Here is a 16,194-nt window from a genome sequence, read left to right as displayed (position 1 = left end):
ACTCATTTACAAATAATCCATTGTGTTAAAACAAGAGGGCGTACTTCCTCCTATTTATGTTTGCTTGTATTTCCCCTCAATGCTTTTAAGTCTAGTCTGAAGGAGATTTATTGTACCCTTCAATGCAGACGGGGTTGAAATGTGTGTTTTCTTTCATTTTGTTCTGGATGTGCAGCTTAAAGGGGGTAAAAACACCAAGTGGATCCTTGCCACAGTAGATAGCTCCTGTTGGTATAATGGTGGGCAAATGCGCTGACAGCTTGTAAATGCCTCCTGTCAAAAAGCACTCCACGGATCAGTGTTCTTTTAGGACACACACTGATGGGCCCAAACACAATTATGTGAACTTACATAACCCACAGAAACAAACTCACAGTTACCGGAATGAACATTAATAAGGCTCGTTTTCCTGTGGACAGTCTCGTACACACCCATTAGAAAGAGATAAACGCTGATGATGGGTCCCTGCACAGACCAAAGCAGGAAATCAATTCACTGTATGGGCAGGGAGTGTCGTATTTTTGCCCACTTCGCATTAAAAATTCTGCTGACTGAACGTTCCTATGGCACCATAACGAAGAGCAGTGCAGTCGGGAAAAGCAATAATGGGGGGGGAGCGGTCCTGCCCGCCAGGTGCCCACCATTCACCTGGGCTCGTTTTCGGCTTGCTGGAGGATAAAGCCGGTGAATCACTGCTTGTTGCACAAGGCCAAGGTGAGCCTCTCTCTCCCCTCAACCCCTACCAATCTCCCAAGTCTTCACACCTCCACAGCCATTGGGTGAGTCGTAAATCTCCACTAATGCACCATCTTTTGTTTCCATGACAATACTCTGCAGATAACCTGCACTGAGGTTTCCTCTGGGTGGATGTGTGCACTTGTGGAATTTCACCCCTGCTTTTTTTTTTTTTTAAACCATGGAAGCTAAGCACTACCTGGTTTTGATTTATTTATTTTTTTTGATTAAAAAATACACAGTTCCCTGATGTTCAAGAAAACCTGTTAGATTCCACTGTATTGTTTTTTTAAACTGCATCTTCTCCCTGGTAATATTTGCTATCCATTTAGTCATATTGGTATGTTCCTCCCCATTTGATTTCACTGCTTACACATAGAGGAAGCTAAATAAAGCTGTATTCTGCAGAGCTACCAAGTTCAGGCTTCCAATGTCCACAGTTGATATGAGAATTTCACTCCTTTTCACCGTTCAGCTGAGAGCAGCTCACCACAACAACCGTTGCTTGGAGACCGTCTGTCAGTTCCCCCTCGGTCACCAGGCACTGTCGCCACGGTGACAGATGGACCGGCCTGTTGGAGGCTATCACTCCTCGCTGAGATCTACCAGCATGTACACATACACACACACTGTGGACAGACAACATAATCTGCTTAATAATGTCTTCCATTTAGTGGCTGCTGTGCTGCCAGATCGGAGCAACAGTTCCTATCTGTTGAAGGGAACTGTACAATATATTCAGCAGAAGGTATATTGCTACTCCTCAGACTGTACCCACTTCAGCAGAACACAATTAATCCAAACCAAGGTCCTTCAGCAGCTGAATTATTTTCCCTGTTTGCACTCAGAGTGTCAAGGCTTTCTTCTAGTAGAAGTTCCTCCTCCACACCTTGTTACTAGTTTGTGCAGGAGAGTCCAACGTGCCTTGTCTTCATACACCCAGAGTGTAGTCACACAGAAAAACAAGTCCTCGTTGCTGACATTTCCTCAGGCAGTGAAACATGACTGATATTCTGTCAAGCTCAATAAAAAGTTTTACTGCAATCCTCACATATACAGCATACTTCATTATTTCGGCTTTCTTGGAATTCAAAATAACCTGTGGATATAGAATTTATCATAAAAACAACGTATTATAAAAAATTTAGTGGCCCGTAGGTCAATTATTCACTGTTAGAAAAGCATTTTCTGCCACACATTTTTAAGACTTAGTAAAAGAATAGAATGAGCCCATTATTTGAGAGCTGGAGGCGCTGAGGATTTAGCAGAGCTCTCTCACTCAGGCTGTCAGTGTGCAGGCCAGGCCAGATCGCCCACCTGTCCAAAACTGCTCTTTCCTCCCTCTTGTATGTAATTAGGACTGGAGGTTGGCCCAACATCCACAATACCTTCTGATGTGAGCGCTTCAAACGCACTCTGGTGGCACACACACACACACACACACACACACACAAAAGCATCAGAGAAACAGCTTCTGCCTACAAATGTAATATTGACCTTTGCACAGTTGTGTTTTCCCCTTTTTATTTGTGTTGGGGCGGCAACTGACGATTATTTTCTTCATCGATTTTATCTGTCAGTAATTGTTTAGTCTATAAATGTTACCAAATAGTGAACATCACAAATTGCCAGAGGCCAATGTGACCCTATATGTATTTTTTTGTCTGACTAATAGTCAAAAGCAGATTTTGAATTTACCCTGAAACTTCAAAAGCTGATTATGAAAAAATATGCAGATTTTAAAGTGAAATAGAAAATTCCCTGTTCATGAAAAAGCCCTTTATTTACCCATGTTTAAATCTGTTTATTTCTTGCCTGCATGGGATTGAACATTTTCTGCATCAGTGTGTTTGATCACAGAGCTGTGAGAGAGTGTGCTGAGAAACACTGACGGACACCAGTTGCACCAGATAGATGAAGGATAGTCAAACGCTGTCCAGACACCTTGACTGACAGAATCCTTAGCCCAGAGAGAATACGTGGAGATTGACAGTGTGATTTTGTGTACGTGTCTTATTTAAGGGATTGCTATGCACTCCTGATGAATGAATGAATGATCCCTATCGATTAGAAAAAAAAAAAAAAGGTGGTAGTAGGGGAAATAGATGAAGAGGGGGGTTGGGAAGGAGAGAAACAAAACCCTGAACAGCACAGTTGGAGCTGTCAGTTGTGAATGAACCCAGATGTCTGGGAGATAAAGACAAGAGCGCGCGTGTATAAGAGATGTTATCCTCTCAGTTTCCCGAACGGATTGACACACAATAGTGGCCCATTTTCTTCGATGAAACGTCGCCTCGTCTCGTGCTTGTTTTACATGTGTTACACACATAGTGTGTCAGAGTTGTGTGTGTGTGTGTGTGTGTGTGTGTGTGTGTGTGTGTGTGTGTGTGTGTGTGTGTGTGTGTGTGTGTGTGTGTGTGTGTGTGTTTGTATGTGTGGTTCATGCACTCCCCTTATTGCTGAATTTTCAATATCAGAGGTAGATTAATCCATAAATCTTGCATTTTCTCTTTGTTTCATGCATTCTTTCTCCCGCTCTCATCTCCATAACTTCATACAACTGTTTATTTCATGGGGAGCTGAGGGAGGAGGGGGGAGAGGGCAGTGATGTGCTTGAGGAGCAAATTTCCCTGGTTGGATCCTGGCTGTGTTAGCATTTTATTAATCCGTCAGTCTTTTCTGTGTGTGTGTGTGTGTGTGTGTGTGTGTGTGTGTGTGTGTGTGTGTGTGTGTGTGTGTGTGTGTGTGTGTGTGTGTGTGTGTGTGTGTGTGTGTGTGTGTGTGTCTGTCTGTCTGTCTGTCTGTCTGTGAGAGATAATGATAATGATATTTCTGCAATGATATTTTCTGGTCACTGCTAAATCACGCAGAACCATGTCTGTCATACCTTAAGCACACTTTGATTTGTGTCACAGTGCTGCATGCAGCCATCTGATGCCTGCTTGCATGCGTGCGTGCGTGCGTGTGTGTGTGCATGCAGCTGCATGGATGTTTACCAGCATGTCAGGGTGGGAGGGAGACTGGGATGGAGGGTAGAGAGGGAGGGTAGGGAGGGAGGGTGGGTGATGATGCTGAAGGAAAAGGGAGGGAGGACAGTGTGCAGTGAGGTGAGAGAGAGAGCGAAAGAGAGAGAGAGAACGAGAACGAGGGAAAAAAAGGAAAAAGGCAGCGGGAAAGGGAGAGACCGAGAGGACGCACCAACTGCCTATAGATGCTGGAGCCTTCGACAGCGGAGCGTGACGCTCAGCGGACACAGAAAGATGGTCTCAGTAAGAGGGGAACTGACGGTTGCCTATAATTTAATGTTCAGTATCTTGGACTCCTTCTCTATGGGTAATGCCTACGGCCAGGAACTCCAAAGCAAAGCTCGTTTTTTTTGTTTTTTTTTTTCCCTCCTCTTCACTCCTCTCTCTTTATTCTCTGGCTTAGTTGCTCTCCAGGATTTTGTCCATCCCTCTTAACTCTCACTTTCCTCCCTCAAACGCACACATTCACTCACATGCGTGCGCAGCCGTCGGGTAGCCAGGGTCTAGTGAGCGCCGGGTTAGCCCGTGGGGCTGGCCGCGCTCTTCCGCTGCACCAGTCAAGCCAAACGCTGGCCGCGGCAATGATGCAGATAGATCGCGCTGCCTGCCCCCACCCCACCCGCCTACCCCCTCCTCACACCTCCTCCTGCTCTTCCTCCTCAAACGCCAGCCGCGGATGGGTGAGCGAAGGAAGGGAAAGAGAAGAAAGGAAGGAGGAGATGAGGGCTAGTTGAGCACTGTTGTGATATTATCTGGGAGTCTGCATTATCTATTTTTTTTTTTTTTTACTTTTTTTTTTTTTTTACTTTTTTTTTCCATTCAGTCTTTATCTGAACGTGGACTACATACAACAACTCCATTGGTAACCTTCTCCTGTTTTCTTTTTCTCTGTCTGGCTTCACAGGAGTGGCACCTGCAAAAAAGAGCCCAAAACTGGTAAGTTGTTGTTGTTGTTGTTTCCTTGTAATTGTTGTTTCCATCCATCCATCGTTCACTCCTCTGTCCTCCATCTACATGTGAGCATCTCTCTCCGAGGTGGAACTCGGCTCACGCTCTCCGCCTCCCCTCCCTTTCTTCGTCTTAACTCCCCTCTGTGCAGTGTAACTTGTGCTGATGTTGTGGGTCTTGTTTTGTTAGACATGGGATACTGTGCTTGGTGGGGGTGGATCCCTGTAGATCCCCCCTACCCCTCCCCTACCCCTCCCCCCCAACTCTTTAGCGGGGGATGGGACGAGGGGCTTTGATGCACCCCGTGAGCCGGATGCTAACACGCTGATGATCGCATCGCGCTGGGTGCTAAGTTTGCAGTATGAGAGTTGAATGTATGATCACAGCTAAGAGGCGGCCTCTTCCCCTAATGTCTGCATTAAATAGAGGAGTCCTGTTGACCGTGTCTGACTGTTTGTGAAATTTGTTTTGCAGGATGATTATGAGCTGGCTCCTCCGTACAGCGATTACACTAGGAGGGTACGTGATGTCGTTTAGATGGGGTGAACGTTTTTGGGAAGGTTGTGGTACTGGTGCTGGGTAGATAATGGTAATGGTATAGCAGATTATGGTGGTGGATAAGCTTACTGCATGATGTTTTAAAGTAATTGTTCGGTTGTTTAAGGATGTTTATGTCAAAAACAAACTAATAACTGCCAATGCTGCAAGGCATCAGGGCAGTGGACCCAAGTTTGGTCTGCTGGTGGCAAAGCAAGACTGAGCCGAGTCTGAGGAAGCAGCGAGGATTTGTTTTCATTGCCACCCACCTCCCTCTATTCTCATCTTCAGCCTCCTTAATAAGTTATTGGAGCAGGAGAAACCAATGTATTAGAGCAGTCCCGGAGCACAGAGAGAACACAAAGACTGCAGAAGGTCAAATCTAATGGGTCCATCAAGAACAAGAGATTTGTTTTCATTTGAAAGGGATATGGGGTTTGGAATTTGTGTGCATCAAACTGGGAGAACTATAAGAAAAAAAATGCTGCTTCATCGGCTGATGGAGGTGCCATTTTGTTAGATGGAATGAAAGTAACCAAGAAAAATCATTTTGTGGACAGAGGAAAGCATCACGTCGTGAGGTCTGACTTTGGCACCGAACAAGGCCCGCATTTCTGATTAATTATATGACCCCATTGATTTTTAACTCAACACCAACAGAGAAAGCATTCCAGCTGGAGCCACGACTCCGACTTAATATTTGCCAAAGCGTCAAGCTTATTTTATGTCTAACAAGGATGATGAATATAAACATGAATTGCAGAGGTGTAGGAGACTGATCCAGGGAGTAATGAGTCTGGATTTATTGAAGACATTGCTGCACTTTGAAGGCCAAACACTTTGATATTTGAGAACAGATAAGCCACTTGTCTCCACCCCTTCCTGGTATATTTTTGTACCCCACATCCAAAGTAATGCAAGATCATGTGATGTGAAGTGACTGAACTGCTGTCATTTTCTCTTAATGTCTTAAAATATCTGCCTTTTTTGTTTTCATGCTCCGTCTGTAACCCTTTCACTTTGTCCGTTCCTGCTTGAAATCTTCACAGCGGTGCGGATTTTTGCAGACTAATGGTGAAGATGTGACTCAAGTAAAACATACCGTGACAAGGATGATGAGAAGGATTTCTACTAGTGCTCGCAATGTGCTTGTACTTGAGCTCAGGATTGTATGTGCTCTACCCCTGCTCAAACACCTCAAATCCTTGAGCAGGTGCTTAAGTGCCCGTGTTATTGAGGGGCCAGTGGCAATTTATGAGGAGTTTTACATTTCTGCCCTCACCAGTAAAAATTCTCCCTTCTTTTTTTTTAAGCCCCATGAGTTTTTTTCACTGTGAATTTCTCTCCATATGCAGCAGGGGATGCAGTTCCTTGCTAATACATTCTGCTCTGTTAAACAAAAGGAATAGGCAATGTACCCTCGTAAGTTGAGCCACAGTGTTTTTCTCCCACAGCCGAATGACTTAATCATGAGAAACCATTGAGGTCGTCTTTTCTCTCTGTTTGTTAGCTAACAGCATTGTCTGAATACAACAACTTGATTATTCTTTGTGTTGAATAAGGTAGCGACACAATAATGGTTGAAATTATACTTGCAGAATCTACTTACTTTTTTCCCAAGGAGACGCAGCTTTTATCTTTTTGAACTGTAATCCAGAATTCTTTGGTATTCAAATCTTCATCATCTTTATTTCTCCTCTTACTAACCCCAACCACAATTCCTCATTTATTTTCCGCGGCTGAGCATGCAATGGTGTTTTTTTGGAAGTTTTTGTCTCTACTCGTCTGTCAGCTTTGAGGTCAGCTTCCATGATCCTGACATTAAGCAGCCAAATGATATTGATCTACTTCTCCAACAGCAGTTGTCAAGGAAAGACAGTCAGAACAGCTCCCAGCATAGCGTTTCCAGCCACCGGAGCGCCCACACAGACTCACCCGTGCACCCGTCTCTGGCGCCCCCTCTTAGCGAGAGCAACGCTCCCCCGCCCCCCTCGCAGCCTCTGCCAGGCCTCCCGCCCCAGGACTTGCCAGCAGACGGGACCATCCAGAGAAAACCGGACCCCTTCAAGATCTGGGCCCAGTCCAGGAGCATGTATGAAAGTAGGCGTAAGTAAATTAATTTTTGGTGGCAGTTGGATGCGGGCTGCATGGGGTGTTGGCTCGGTGGAGACCCTTGGGGTGGTTAAATGTTGCTGCAAGATTTGGGATACGAGATAAGTCTTGTGCATGTAAGTAACTGGTTTCTATTTTCAAACACAGACAACAGTGGTCTGACCTTTTCTCTTGTTTATGTTTTATCTTTGAAAAGAGATGCAGTTTCCTTTTGTGCTCAATTCACATCTGTGGACGTATTCTCTAATATACACCTGACAGGTACACCTGACTAAAACAAATAAAAGAAACGCCTTACAATAAAAGTCATAATATTCTGAATTTTTTTTTAGGGTCACTTTGAAAGATGCTGTACGGGTTGCTGTCGAACTGTATTGCATATGGAAAGATGTTTATTTTATTTAGTCTACCCTAACAGCTGTCAATTTTATGCAATACAGTTCAACAGAAACACAAACTACAGCCTCCAAAATTACTATGCCGTTAAGTCAGGCCGTCTCTGATACGGTTTCAACAAAAAACTGCACATTATTACCGTCGTTGAAGTCAGGATTTGTTGCAGGACGGTTGTTTGAGGTTTCGCTCGCCAAGCTAATGACTACTGCATACATGAAAATAGACAAAAACAGTTCCCCAAGAAACGGGGATGAAAATACAGCTGTACAATTAAAATTTAAGTCAACTAAATGTAATTTTTGAATCCACGCATTCATTGTTTTGAGAATATTGATACCGCTGACAGATATCTGCGCACTAAATATGAGAGCAGGCAGGTAGATTTTACATTTCTGTCTGTCTTTGGATTAAGCAAATGAGATATAAGGTGTGAATTAGAAAAATAAGCACTTTAAAGGTAGTTGGTAGATTTTGTGCTACGCTAAGCTAATCGTCTGCTGCTTGCAGCTTCACGTTTAGCGTACAGGCGTGTTACTCTTCTCATTTAATTCTCTGCAAGACAGTGAGTCAACGTATTTCCTAAAAGAGTTACTTTATTCCAGCAGTTCTTCAGAGCTACACGGTTATCTGAGATTTTATTGTCATTTCTGACCAGCATTAAGCAGAAGTCTCCCACATGTTCTGGGTCCTGTCCTTTAGAAAACTATCGTCCAGTTGCCGACACTGACACCATTGACACACTTCCGCTCTACACTTCCCTGAATAGGCACAAGGTATATAATTAGCAGCAATGGCAGGGTGGATGTCAGTCGATTTCTGCAATTAAAAAGAATAACCGTCAGATCCACTTTCAAGTAAAAAAACAAACAGGAAACCAGGAAAGGGAAAACAGGAGCCCGTGAGGGCTGACATATTTTTTTAACAACTAATCACTTTCCCTGACGCCACTTGTCAAGAGTAGCCTTACCCTATTCATTATTTAGATGGCTATGAAGGAGAAAAAGGGCTGAGCGTGGGCTGCTGGTGTAGACACCTGTTGGAAAGATGCCATGAATAGCTGAGAAGACAATGGTGTTTGATTATAAAAAGAAAGAATGGGATGGAGAGACCAAGGCCAAGGGGGGGAGGTTATTTACATACCAAATATTCTAATATGAAGGAATCTCAACAAGGGCATAAAATTGCCTGTGCCAGTTTTCTAATGGAAGGATGTTCAGAGAGACCACGAAGGAAAATTAAGTGAAATAGAAACACATTAATGGGATGCATAAGATAAATATCGGGATAACAGAAAGGTCCAGCACTGGGAGACAATAGGATTCTGAGTTCCAGAAAAGTTAGGAGGGGACACCCAGAATGACAGATAGGACATCCGACCTGCACCAGCAGGTGTAAATCTTCCACTCCCTCACGCTGCATTGAGCTCTCATCCTAAAATCCTTCAGTATCCACCACGAAGGACTCAGGGCCTTGGCTAGAGCACAGACATTTCTCCACGCAACATTCACTGTAATGAAAAGTTCTGCTGAGATCAAGGTCTTTAAACACACCATGTGGTGCACAGTTTCCATTTGCAAAAAAAATACCTCCCCAAGAACTCAGACGGCATTAACTTGCTCTTAAAAGAAAAGCAAAAAAAAATCGAGGCCAGAATGGTAGGAGACTAGCTTCTTTATTGGACTTCATTTGGATTATTGTTGGGTCTTAACATGTTCCCAGTTTAATTTCCTCACTGTTTGAACCCTTCATGCTCTTTATTTGCAGTCGTCTCTCAGAGCTCCGTGTAGGACCATATCTCTCGTAAAATATTGATCCATTCACGCCCAGTTGCCTCGCTACGGAATCACTTATGGCTCCGTTAACGGGCAGGAGCAGTTCATCCTCTGAAGTGCAGGTGCATACTCCGACAGTTAGCCTTTGACTCTTCTTCTCCGACTTCCTCCACCGTAACGTTGTGGTGGATTGGAAGAGATGGCTGCACACTGCAGGGATTTTAACTGTTGACTGAAGGAACAGATTGGAAGCAGGCTGCTTATGCCTTCTGCCTTCCCGCCACCTCTAAGTGGCTTTAGCGGCCTCGGCAGTGGCAGTCTGTCCTGGAGCGAAAGGAAATCTCTCCAAGACTTCCCTCTGAGGTGCGTGTTTGTCAGCACGTACAACACAGCTGCGACCATACAAATGCAAGCACATACTCTACATGTGTGTGAAATATACACACGCTGAAAGCAAAGAAGCTCAGTGTACACTGGGATGAGGCCGCACACATGCACACTCACTCCTTCTCTCTCCAGGCGCCCAGCAGCCCCCTGAGGCCTCCCCCCTCAATCCCCACTACTATTTGAACCATGAGCTGTCAGTCGCTGCAGTGCAATGCCTCTTTTATAGCAAAGCACCTTTCTAGTGACTACTAGCACACAGACACACACATACACAGTCTCGGTTCTGTTATCTTGTGGGTATGAGTGGCCTGCGAACCAGTCATACTCTGCTCAATAATATATAGCCTATTCCAGCATGTATTAGCACCTCTGTCAGGTGGGAAGTGTGCTTCAACAGAGGTGAGAGTGGAAATGGATGCATCGCATGTCACATATCACTTCATGAAAGAAACGGCGTGGTCCATTCAAATATGTCCAGCGTGGCTGAGAATGCTTTAAAAAGATAGTGAAACTGTGCTATTTCAGTCATCAGGAGGTAGTTTTAGCCAGATCATTTCTAATTATGGGACGAGTGAATGATGAGGGGGAAGAGATTTTTATTTCCTGTCTCGCTTTTGATACTTTATTTAAGCTGCTTACCCAAAATAGATCATTTGTTATGTTTTGATAGATCCATTGTTTGTTCTTTCTTTGTTTGTGCCAAATGCTACCTCAGTGACAAAGCTTAGAACAATTGAGAGGAGAGTTATTTGCATGTTGACATAAGCAATTGGAGGGTTTCAGTCCCTGAGAACAGTCGGTGCATCAATAATGGTCACACTGTTGTCTGTAAAAATTTGGGCTGAGGTAATTAAACTCGGTGTCTAATGGCATGCTAGTGCTGAAGCCTTCTTGTACTGGAGCAGGAACAGGGAATTCCCCCCAGGCTGACTGTTGGCATGCATGAATGTTAATGGTGGTTTGTTGATGTCACAGTTCCAGACTTCCAGGAGCAGGACATTTTCCTGTGGAGGAAGGACACGGGGTTCGGCTTCAGGATCCTCGGAGGCAACGAGCCAGGGGAGCCTGTGAGTCTCTCTCAGAACTTTTCTCCATCTCTCACAGCTTTAAATCTTTCCAGTTTGCTTTTCAGTTCCCTCAATTTTCAACATACACCCAAGTGAAATGTACAAACTTACAACTGATGAGATTCAGTAATTTCAATGATGAAAAGGATGCTATATTCCCAGCACTGGTTGCAGCAGCAAGGGTATTTAGCCTCATCTGTAGTTCTGAGCTCGCATGTTGGACCGATTCATTCCACTGATTTCTGCAACACGGTTTAATTTAATCGGGCCAATGTAGCCTCAGTCAAAAAAACAACCTCTTACACACACATACCATTTTTCTCTATTTCTTTGAAGAGTCTAACTTGTTGTTTTTTTGTTGACAGGCTGTTTCTTTTTTTCTTGAAGAAAACAATGATGACGTTAACATTTAAACATGGCTCAGTTTCCTACTGTATCAGGCTGGAGAGTAAAGATGTAATACTGGGGTTTAAATTGTAGCAGGCATGTACAGCAGAACTATTTTCTGGCTGCTGTAAAAAAAAAAAAAAAAAAACAACAGTGCATATTATATTCCAGTATAGTATATTTTAATTTATAAAAATGTTGTATTAAAGTGTTATTTGAACTCTTTCCATGTATATGCTGCGAAAAGGTACAGCACTTAGCTGTTGGCAGTCTTTACCAATTCATGATGTTCATTTGTCAAAGTCCCATTAATCTGCTTTGTCTGTGCTTCAGATCTACATCGGCCACATAGTGAAGTACGGTGCTGCAGACGAGGATGGACGTCTGCGATCCGGCGACGAGCTGATATGCGTGGACGGCACGGCGGTGGTCGGCAAGTCGCACCAACTGGTGGTGCAACTGATGCAGCAGGCTGCCAAGCAGGGCCACGTGAACCTCACTGTGAGACGCAAAACCAGCTACGCCGGTAAGAAGCGAGCGAGTCAAGATGAAGGAACAGCTTAGCCTGTTCAAGACCTGCTGACAGGTCCAAAAGAAGGTTTAATACATGTCTGTTGGCTGAAGTTCAAAAAGTTGTTCAGGGCTTGTGAATTATGGCAAAATCATTAAATACACAAGGAAAAGTGAGAAAACCAGACCAATAAATAACTGCTTGATTTTGGTGACACCCACATGTGATTTAATACCTCAGGTCCAGAATTTTGTAACAAACAAGCAAAGCAACAGAAGACATACAACACACGAGCAGCTGGTTTATGTGTTTACAGCACAGCTAAAGCCTCACATTTTTGTAATAGAGGAGTCAATTAATAATAAGTTTTATGATGCTGAGCTGACAGAGGAATGCACACAGCCCATATTCAGGAGTCGGGCTGTTTGGTCGAGTTGTTTGGACTTCGTTAAGTTTGTGATGTCACAAACTAACCCCAATGTCATATGCCGCCTTGACCAACATTTTATGTGGAAGAAAACACAGAGCGGCATTCCATTGCAGAGCTGGCAAGCTACAAGACTGAAAAAAATTGTGTGGTTGATCTGAGCACAAGACACTCAGAAAAGAGTCAGCCAATCAGGAGGCAGGGTCACTAACATTAATGCGCCTTAAAGACACTGAAACAAAACTGCCTGTTCTTTGTATAGCTCAGGACAGAAGCTCAAGAGAGGAAAGGAAAACTATATTTAGATGTTTTTTTATTAATTAAAACCACAAAAATATATTTCAAATGAAACACTAATAGTTTGAAATATGGTCTTCATTGTAAAGTAGCAGCTGTAAGATGTTCTGTCTTCATTAGCCATAACTTAATATTTATTTTATTTTATAAATTGTAATAAAAAGGAATTTAATTAAAATAATTGCACATTTTAAATGTTAAAAATGAACTTCTAATCTTTCTTTCAATAATTGTATTTACCCAATCAAATCCTGTTTCCTCATAGCTGCAGTTATCATATTCAGTCATATCAGTAATTGTGTTTTATATCATCAGCAGTGAATTTTATTATGAATTATAAATCCATGTTGCAAACAGATTTCTTCCGTTGTATCTGATTTCATTATGCAATTACAGTCAGTGAGGCTTTAGTACAACAGTATTCAGTTGTACTTCACACCACCAGGAGACACATTTATATTAATCACAGCTCCATCAGGAGCCCGGGGGCCTGCTTAGTATATGGAGGGGTTGCCCGCGCTCCTCCCTCTGTATTTATCTGGATGTGGAACAGGTCAGCTGCTACCACCAGCAAACACCCCCACCTCCCCCTCCCTACTGCCTACACACTGCTCAGCAGGAGATAAAGCAAGGCCCATAAATATGATGGAGAGCATGGTCAACCTTCGGCCCAATGACAGCAGCCAGACATTAGCGCACTGCCGCTCCCTGTCTGCCTCAGAGCGTCGACAATATGAGGCGCCTTCCTTGAGCAGCTGTACAGGAAATGAAATGTGGAATGAAATGTCCAGATACAACAGGCAGACCCCGTCTTCGGTTCATCTTTTGTTCAAAACAGATCAGAGAAGAGATTGTTGAAGAGGCTCTTCTTCCTAAGCTGTCCTGCTGGCTTTTTTCTTTAAATCATAAAAAGATAAATAAGCTGTGCAAGGAGAGAAAAAAATGTCTTCACATATACAGATGTTGACATGTTCAGCTGTGTTGTTATCTCTTGGCAGATTTTGTTTTAGTGTTACCCTGCCGTATTATGCACATGTTTCTTCCTCTGCTTTGTCTACATCATTGCCTGCTGAACTTCTTATGTAACTGTGGCTGGCCTAATTTGTATCTGCTTGTCTTCAATTTCCTCTCGATCTTTCAGTGTTGTATCCTGCATCTGCTTTGTCTCACCTTCCTGTTTGCAACTTGTTCCTCTTGATTTCCACCATAAATCTTCCTCCTCTGTCACCACCATTTCCTCTCCAACCCTCCACTTTATATCCACATCTTTTTCACTGACTCTTTCCTCCTGTGCCCTCTCTAGTTAAAGCAGAGGGAGACGTGCCTCCATCGCCGGCGTCCTCACACCACAGCAGCACCCAGGCGCCCAGCCTGACGGAGGATATAGGGAAGCGCACCCCGCAGGGCAGCCAGAACTCCCTCAACACAGTCAGCTCCGGCAGCGGATCCACGTCTGGCATCGGCAGCGGGGGAGGAGGCGGAGGCGGAGGGGCGGGGGGCAGCGGTAATGCGGTGGTCGCCGCCGCAGCCGCCATCACCTCCTCCCAGCCACCCAACACCACCACCATCATCACCCCCATCTCCACTCTGCAGCCCTACGACGTCGAGATCCACCGCGGCGAGAACGAAGGATTCGGTTTTGTCATCGTCTCGTCGGTGTCACGGCCCGAAGCTGGCACCACTTTCGGTAAGAGATGCCACACTTTTCTGTCTGGAGTCCTCCAAAAGTCCCAAAAATATCTTCAGCCACATTGTCTCCGATGGTACATGCAGATCCTCCAAAAACCAGTTCTCCTCAGCAGAACCCGAAACACACTCTATAGCTTCTTCTTCATCACTGGGGCCTTTTATCTTCCTGTCTTTGTATCATCCATAAAAAACACTGCTCACTAAATAGCCTGACAACCAGCACAGATTCTGGCTATTTACAGTCCCACCAGATCAATATCAACACTCTTCAAAGAAGTGGTTCTTCTTTCTCATTTTCGCCTGAGCCTGTCAAACCAAGACACTGAAACCCTTTTCTTCGCCTGCAGCTGCTGCTACACTCACACAACACTTTCATAATTGATCACAAGTGAAGTGGGTTTTAAGGCATAAGGCCCTTGTATTATTCAGCTGAACTTAAATGGCTTCTGCCGAGCAGGTTGGCACTAAAAGCCTAATGACAACTTAATGAGAAATGAGCGCTGCAAGCGGGATGAATTGGGGAAACGATCAGAGAGTGATATCTATTTATTTTATCACGTATGATCAGAGAAATTCCCCTTTTTTAAGGGGCTTTTTGCATCACTTTTCTGATAGGAAATCACATTTTTCTATTTGATATCAACATCCTCGCAGATAATGCAGTTGCGGTTGACTTTGCTTTTCACAAACTATTAGCGTCTTTTCTTCCAGTACACTCCTCGCCCCACTGCCGTGGCTTCCTACCTGCAACACTATGACATTCCACTGTTCTTTGTGCTCTTGTCTCTGTGGGTGAACTGAAACGGGTCTGAATAAAATTCAGCTTTACAGGTTTGGCTTCCAAAGTGGCAACGCTCCTTTTCACAGGCCACAGTAGAGAGCATGGGCCCAGCGGATGAGCTTTATTTCATTTGACTTGGCATGTAAAATCTAATTGAAGCACAATGGATTCCTGAAAAAAAACAACGTCTTTCTCCTTTTACTGTGTACTCAATATTTTAGTCCCCAAAATGGCTAGATTCAGTTTAACAGACAGGAAGAGGTGGGACAAGTTTGTTGTGGAATCAAAGGTGGTGGGCAGGATAAATTAATAATAATGAAAAGTAAGGAGAGTATGAAGACAGAAAGGAGTTATTACATGCATCAGTCTGCAGTGACGGATATCATCCTGCCGGCAGGAAGAGAAACAAAGAGATCTCAGGCAGATCGGTGAGATGTCAGCTCTGACACAAAACTGTTGCATCCTTAGCTTTTTGCTGCCGAGATACAAATTCAACAAATAATACCAAATTTAGAAATTTGGTGCTACAGCAGTAAAAGAGAGGGATGAACGAGCACTTTGGAAGGACTCAAGTTCCGTTTTTATAATGATTAATTTGAAAATCCTGTTAAGAGAAAACGTTGCTGAGAACCACAGCATGACAGATTCTTTTATTCCTTAGCAGAGCACGTTTAAATTCACCCTTCTCTCTCCAAGCTTGCATATTATCCTGCCATGTTTCGATCTTCTCCTGCTTCTCTCAGTGACTTTGGCTTGGCTTGCTGTTGGCTGCTGGTGAATTAACCCTCAACCCTTCTGATCCTCTTTTTCTGCTCCTTTCCCTTCTTTTTTCTCTTCTCTCTCCAAACACGACCCCCTTCCCCAACACCACAAACACGTACACACATTGAATCACGCAATGGTGACCATAGCTGGAAATGCATGTGTGGCCATGCCCCACAAAATAGGACGCATCATCGAGGGCAGCCCAGCGGACCGCTGCGGGAAGTTGAAAGTCGGCGACCGCATTCTAGCTGTTAACGGATGCTCCATCACCAACAAGTCCCACTCGGACATCGTCAACCTCATCAAGGAGGCCGGGAACACCGTCACGCTACGCATCATTCCTGGAGATGGTGAGTA

General features: G+C 44.1%; 1 protein-coding gene across 3 annotated transcripts in view; it reads left to right on the top strand.

Annotated features, from left to right (window-relative positions):
- Positions 1-16,194, top strand: part of magi1b (membrane associated guanylate kinase, WW and PDZ domain containing 1b) — a 145,812-nt gene that overhangs the window by 116,674 nt on the left and 12,944 nt on the right. For 2 of the 3 annotated variants that reach the window (XM_069712734.1, XM_069712726.1), the window contains 7 exons: positions 4,666-4,697; positions 5,184-5,228; positions 7,109-7,352; positions 10,889-10,980; positions 11,701-11,893; positions 13,906-14,289; positions 15,984-16,187. In XM_069712734.1, coding sequence (XP_069568835.1) covers positions 4,666-4,697; positions 5,184-5,228; positions 7,109-7,352; positions 10,889-10,980; positions 11,701-11,893; positions 13,906-14,289; positions 15,984-16,187 — 1,194 coding nt within the window. Of the gene's footprint in view, positions 1-4,665; positions 4,698-5,183; positions 5,229-7,105; positions 7,353-10,888; positions 10,981-11,700; positions 11,894-13,905; positions 14,290-15,983; positions 16,188-16,194 lie in introns of all 3 variants that reach the window. The other variant, XM_069712743.1, reaches the window with a different exon arrangement.

Source organism: Brachyistius frenatus, unplaced genomic scaffold, assembly GCF_029030835.1.
Source record: "Brachyistius frenatus isolate BFR_SWC_R1_liver_20210118 unplaced genomic scaffold, ASM2903083v1 Contig_4, whole genome shotgun sequence".
NCBI lineage: Eukaryota > Metazoa > Chordata > Actinopteri > Embiotocidae > Brachyistius > Brachyistius frenatus.
The sequence above is the reverse complement of the archived record's forward strand: the minus strand, read 5'-3'. Positions and strand labels throughout refer to the sequence as shown.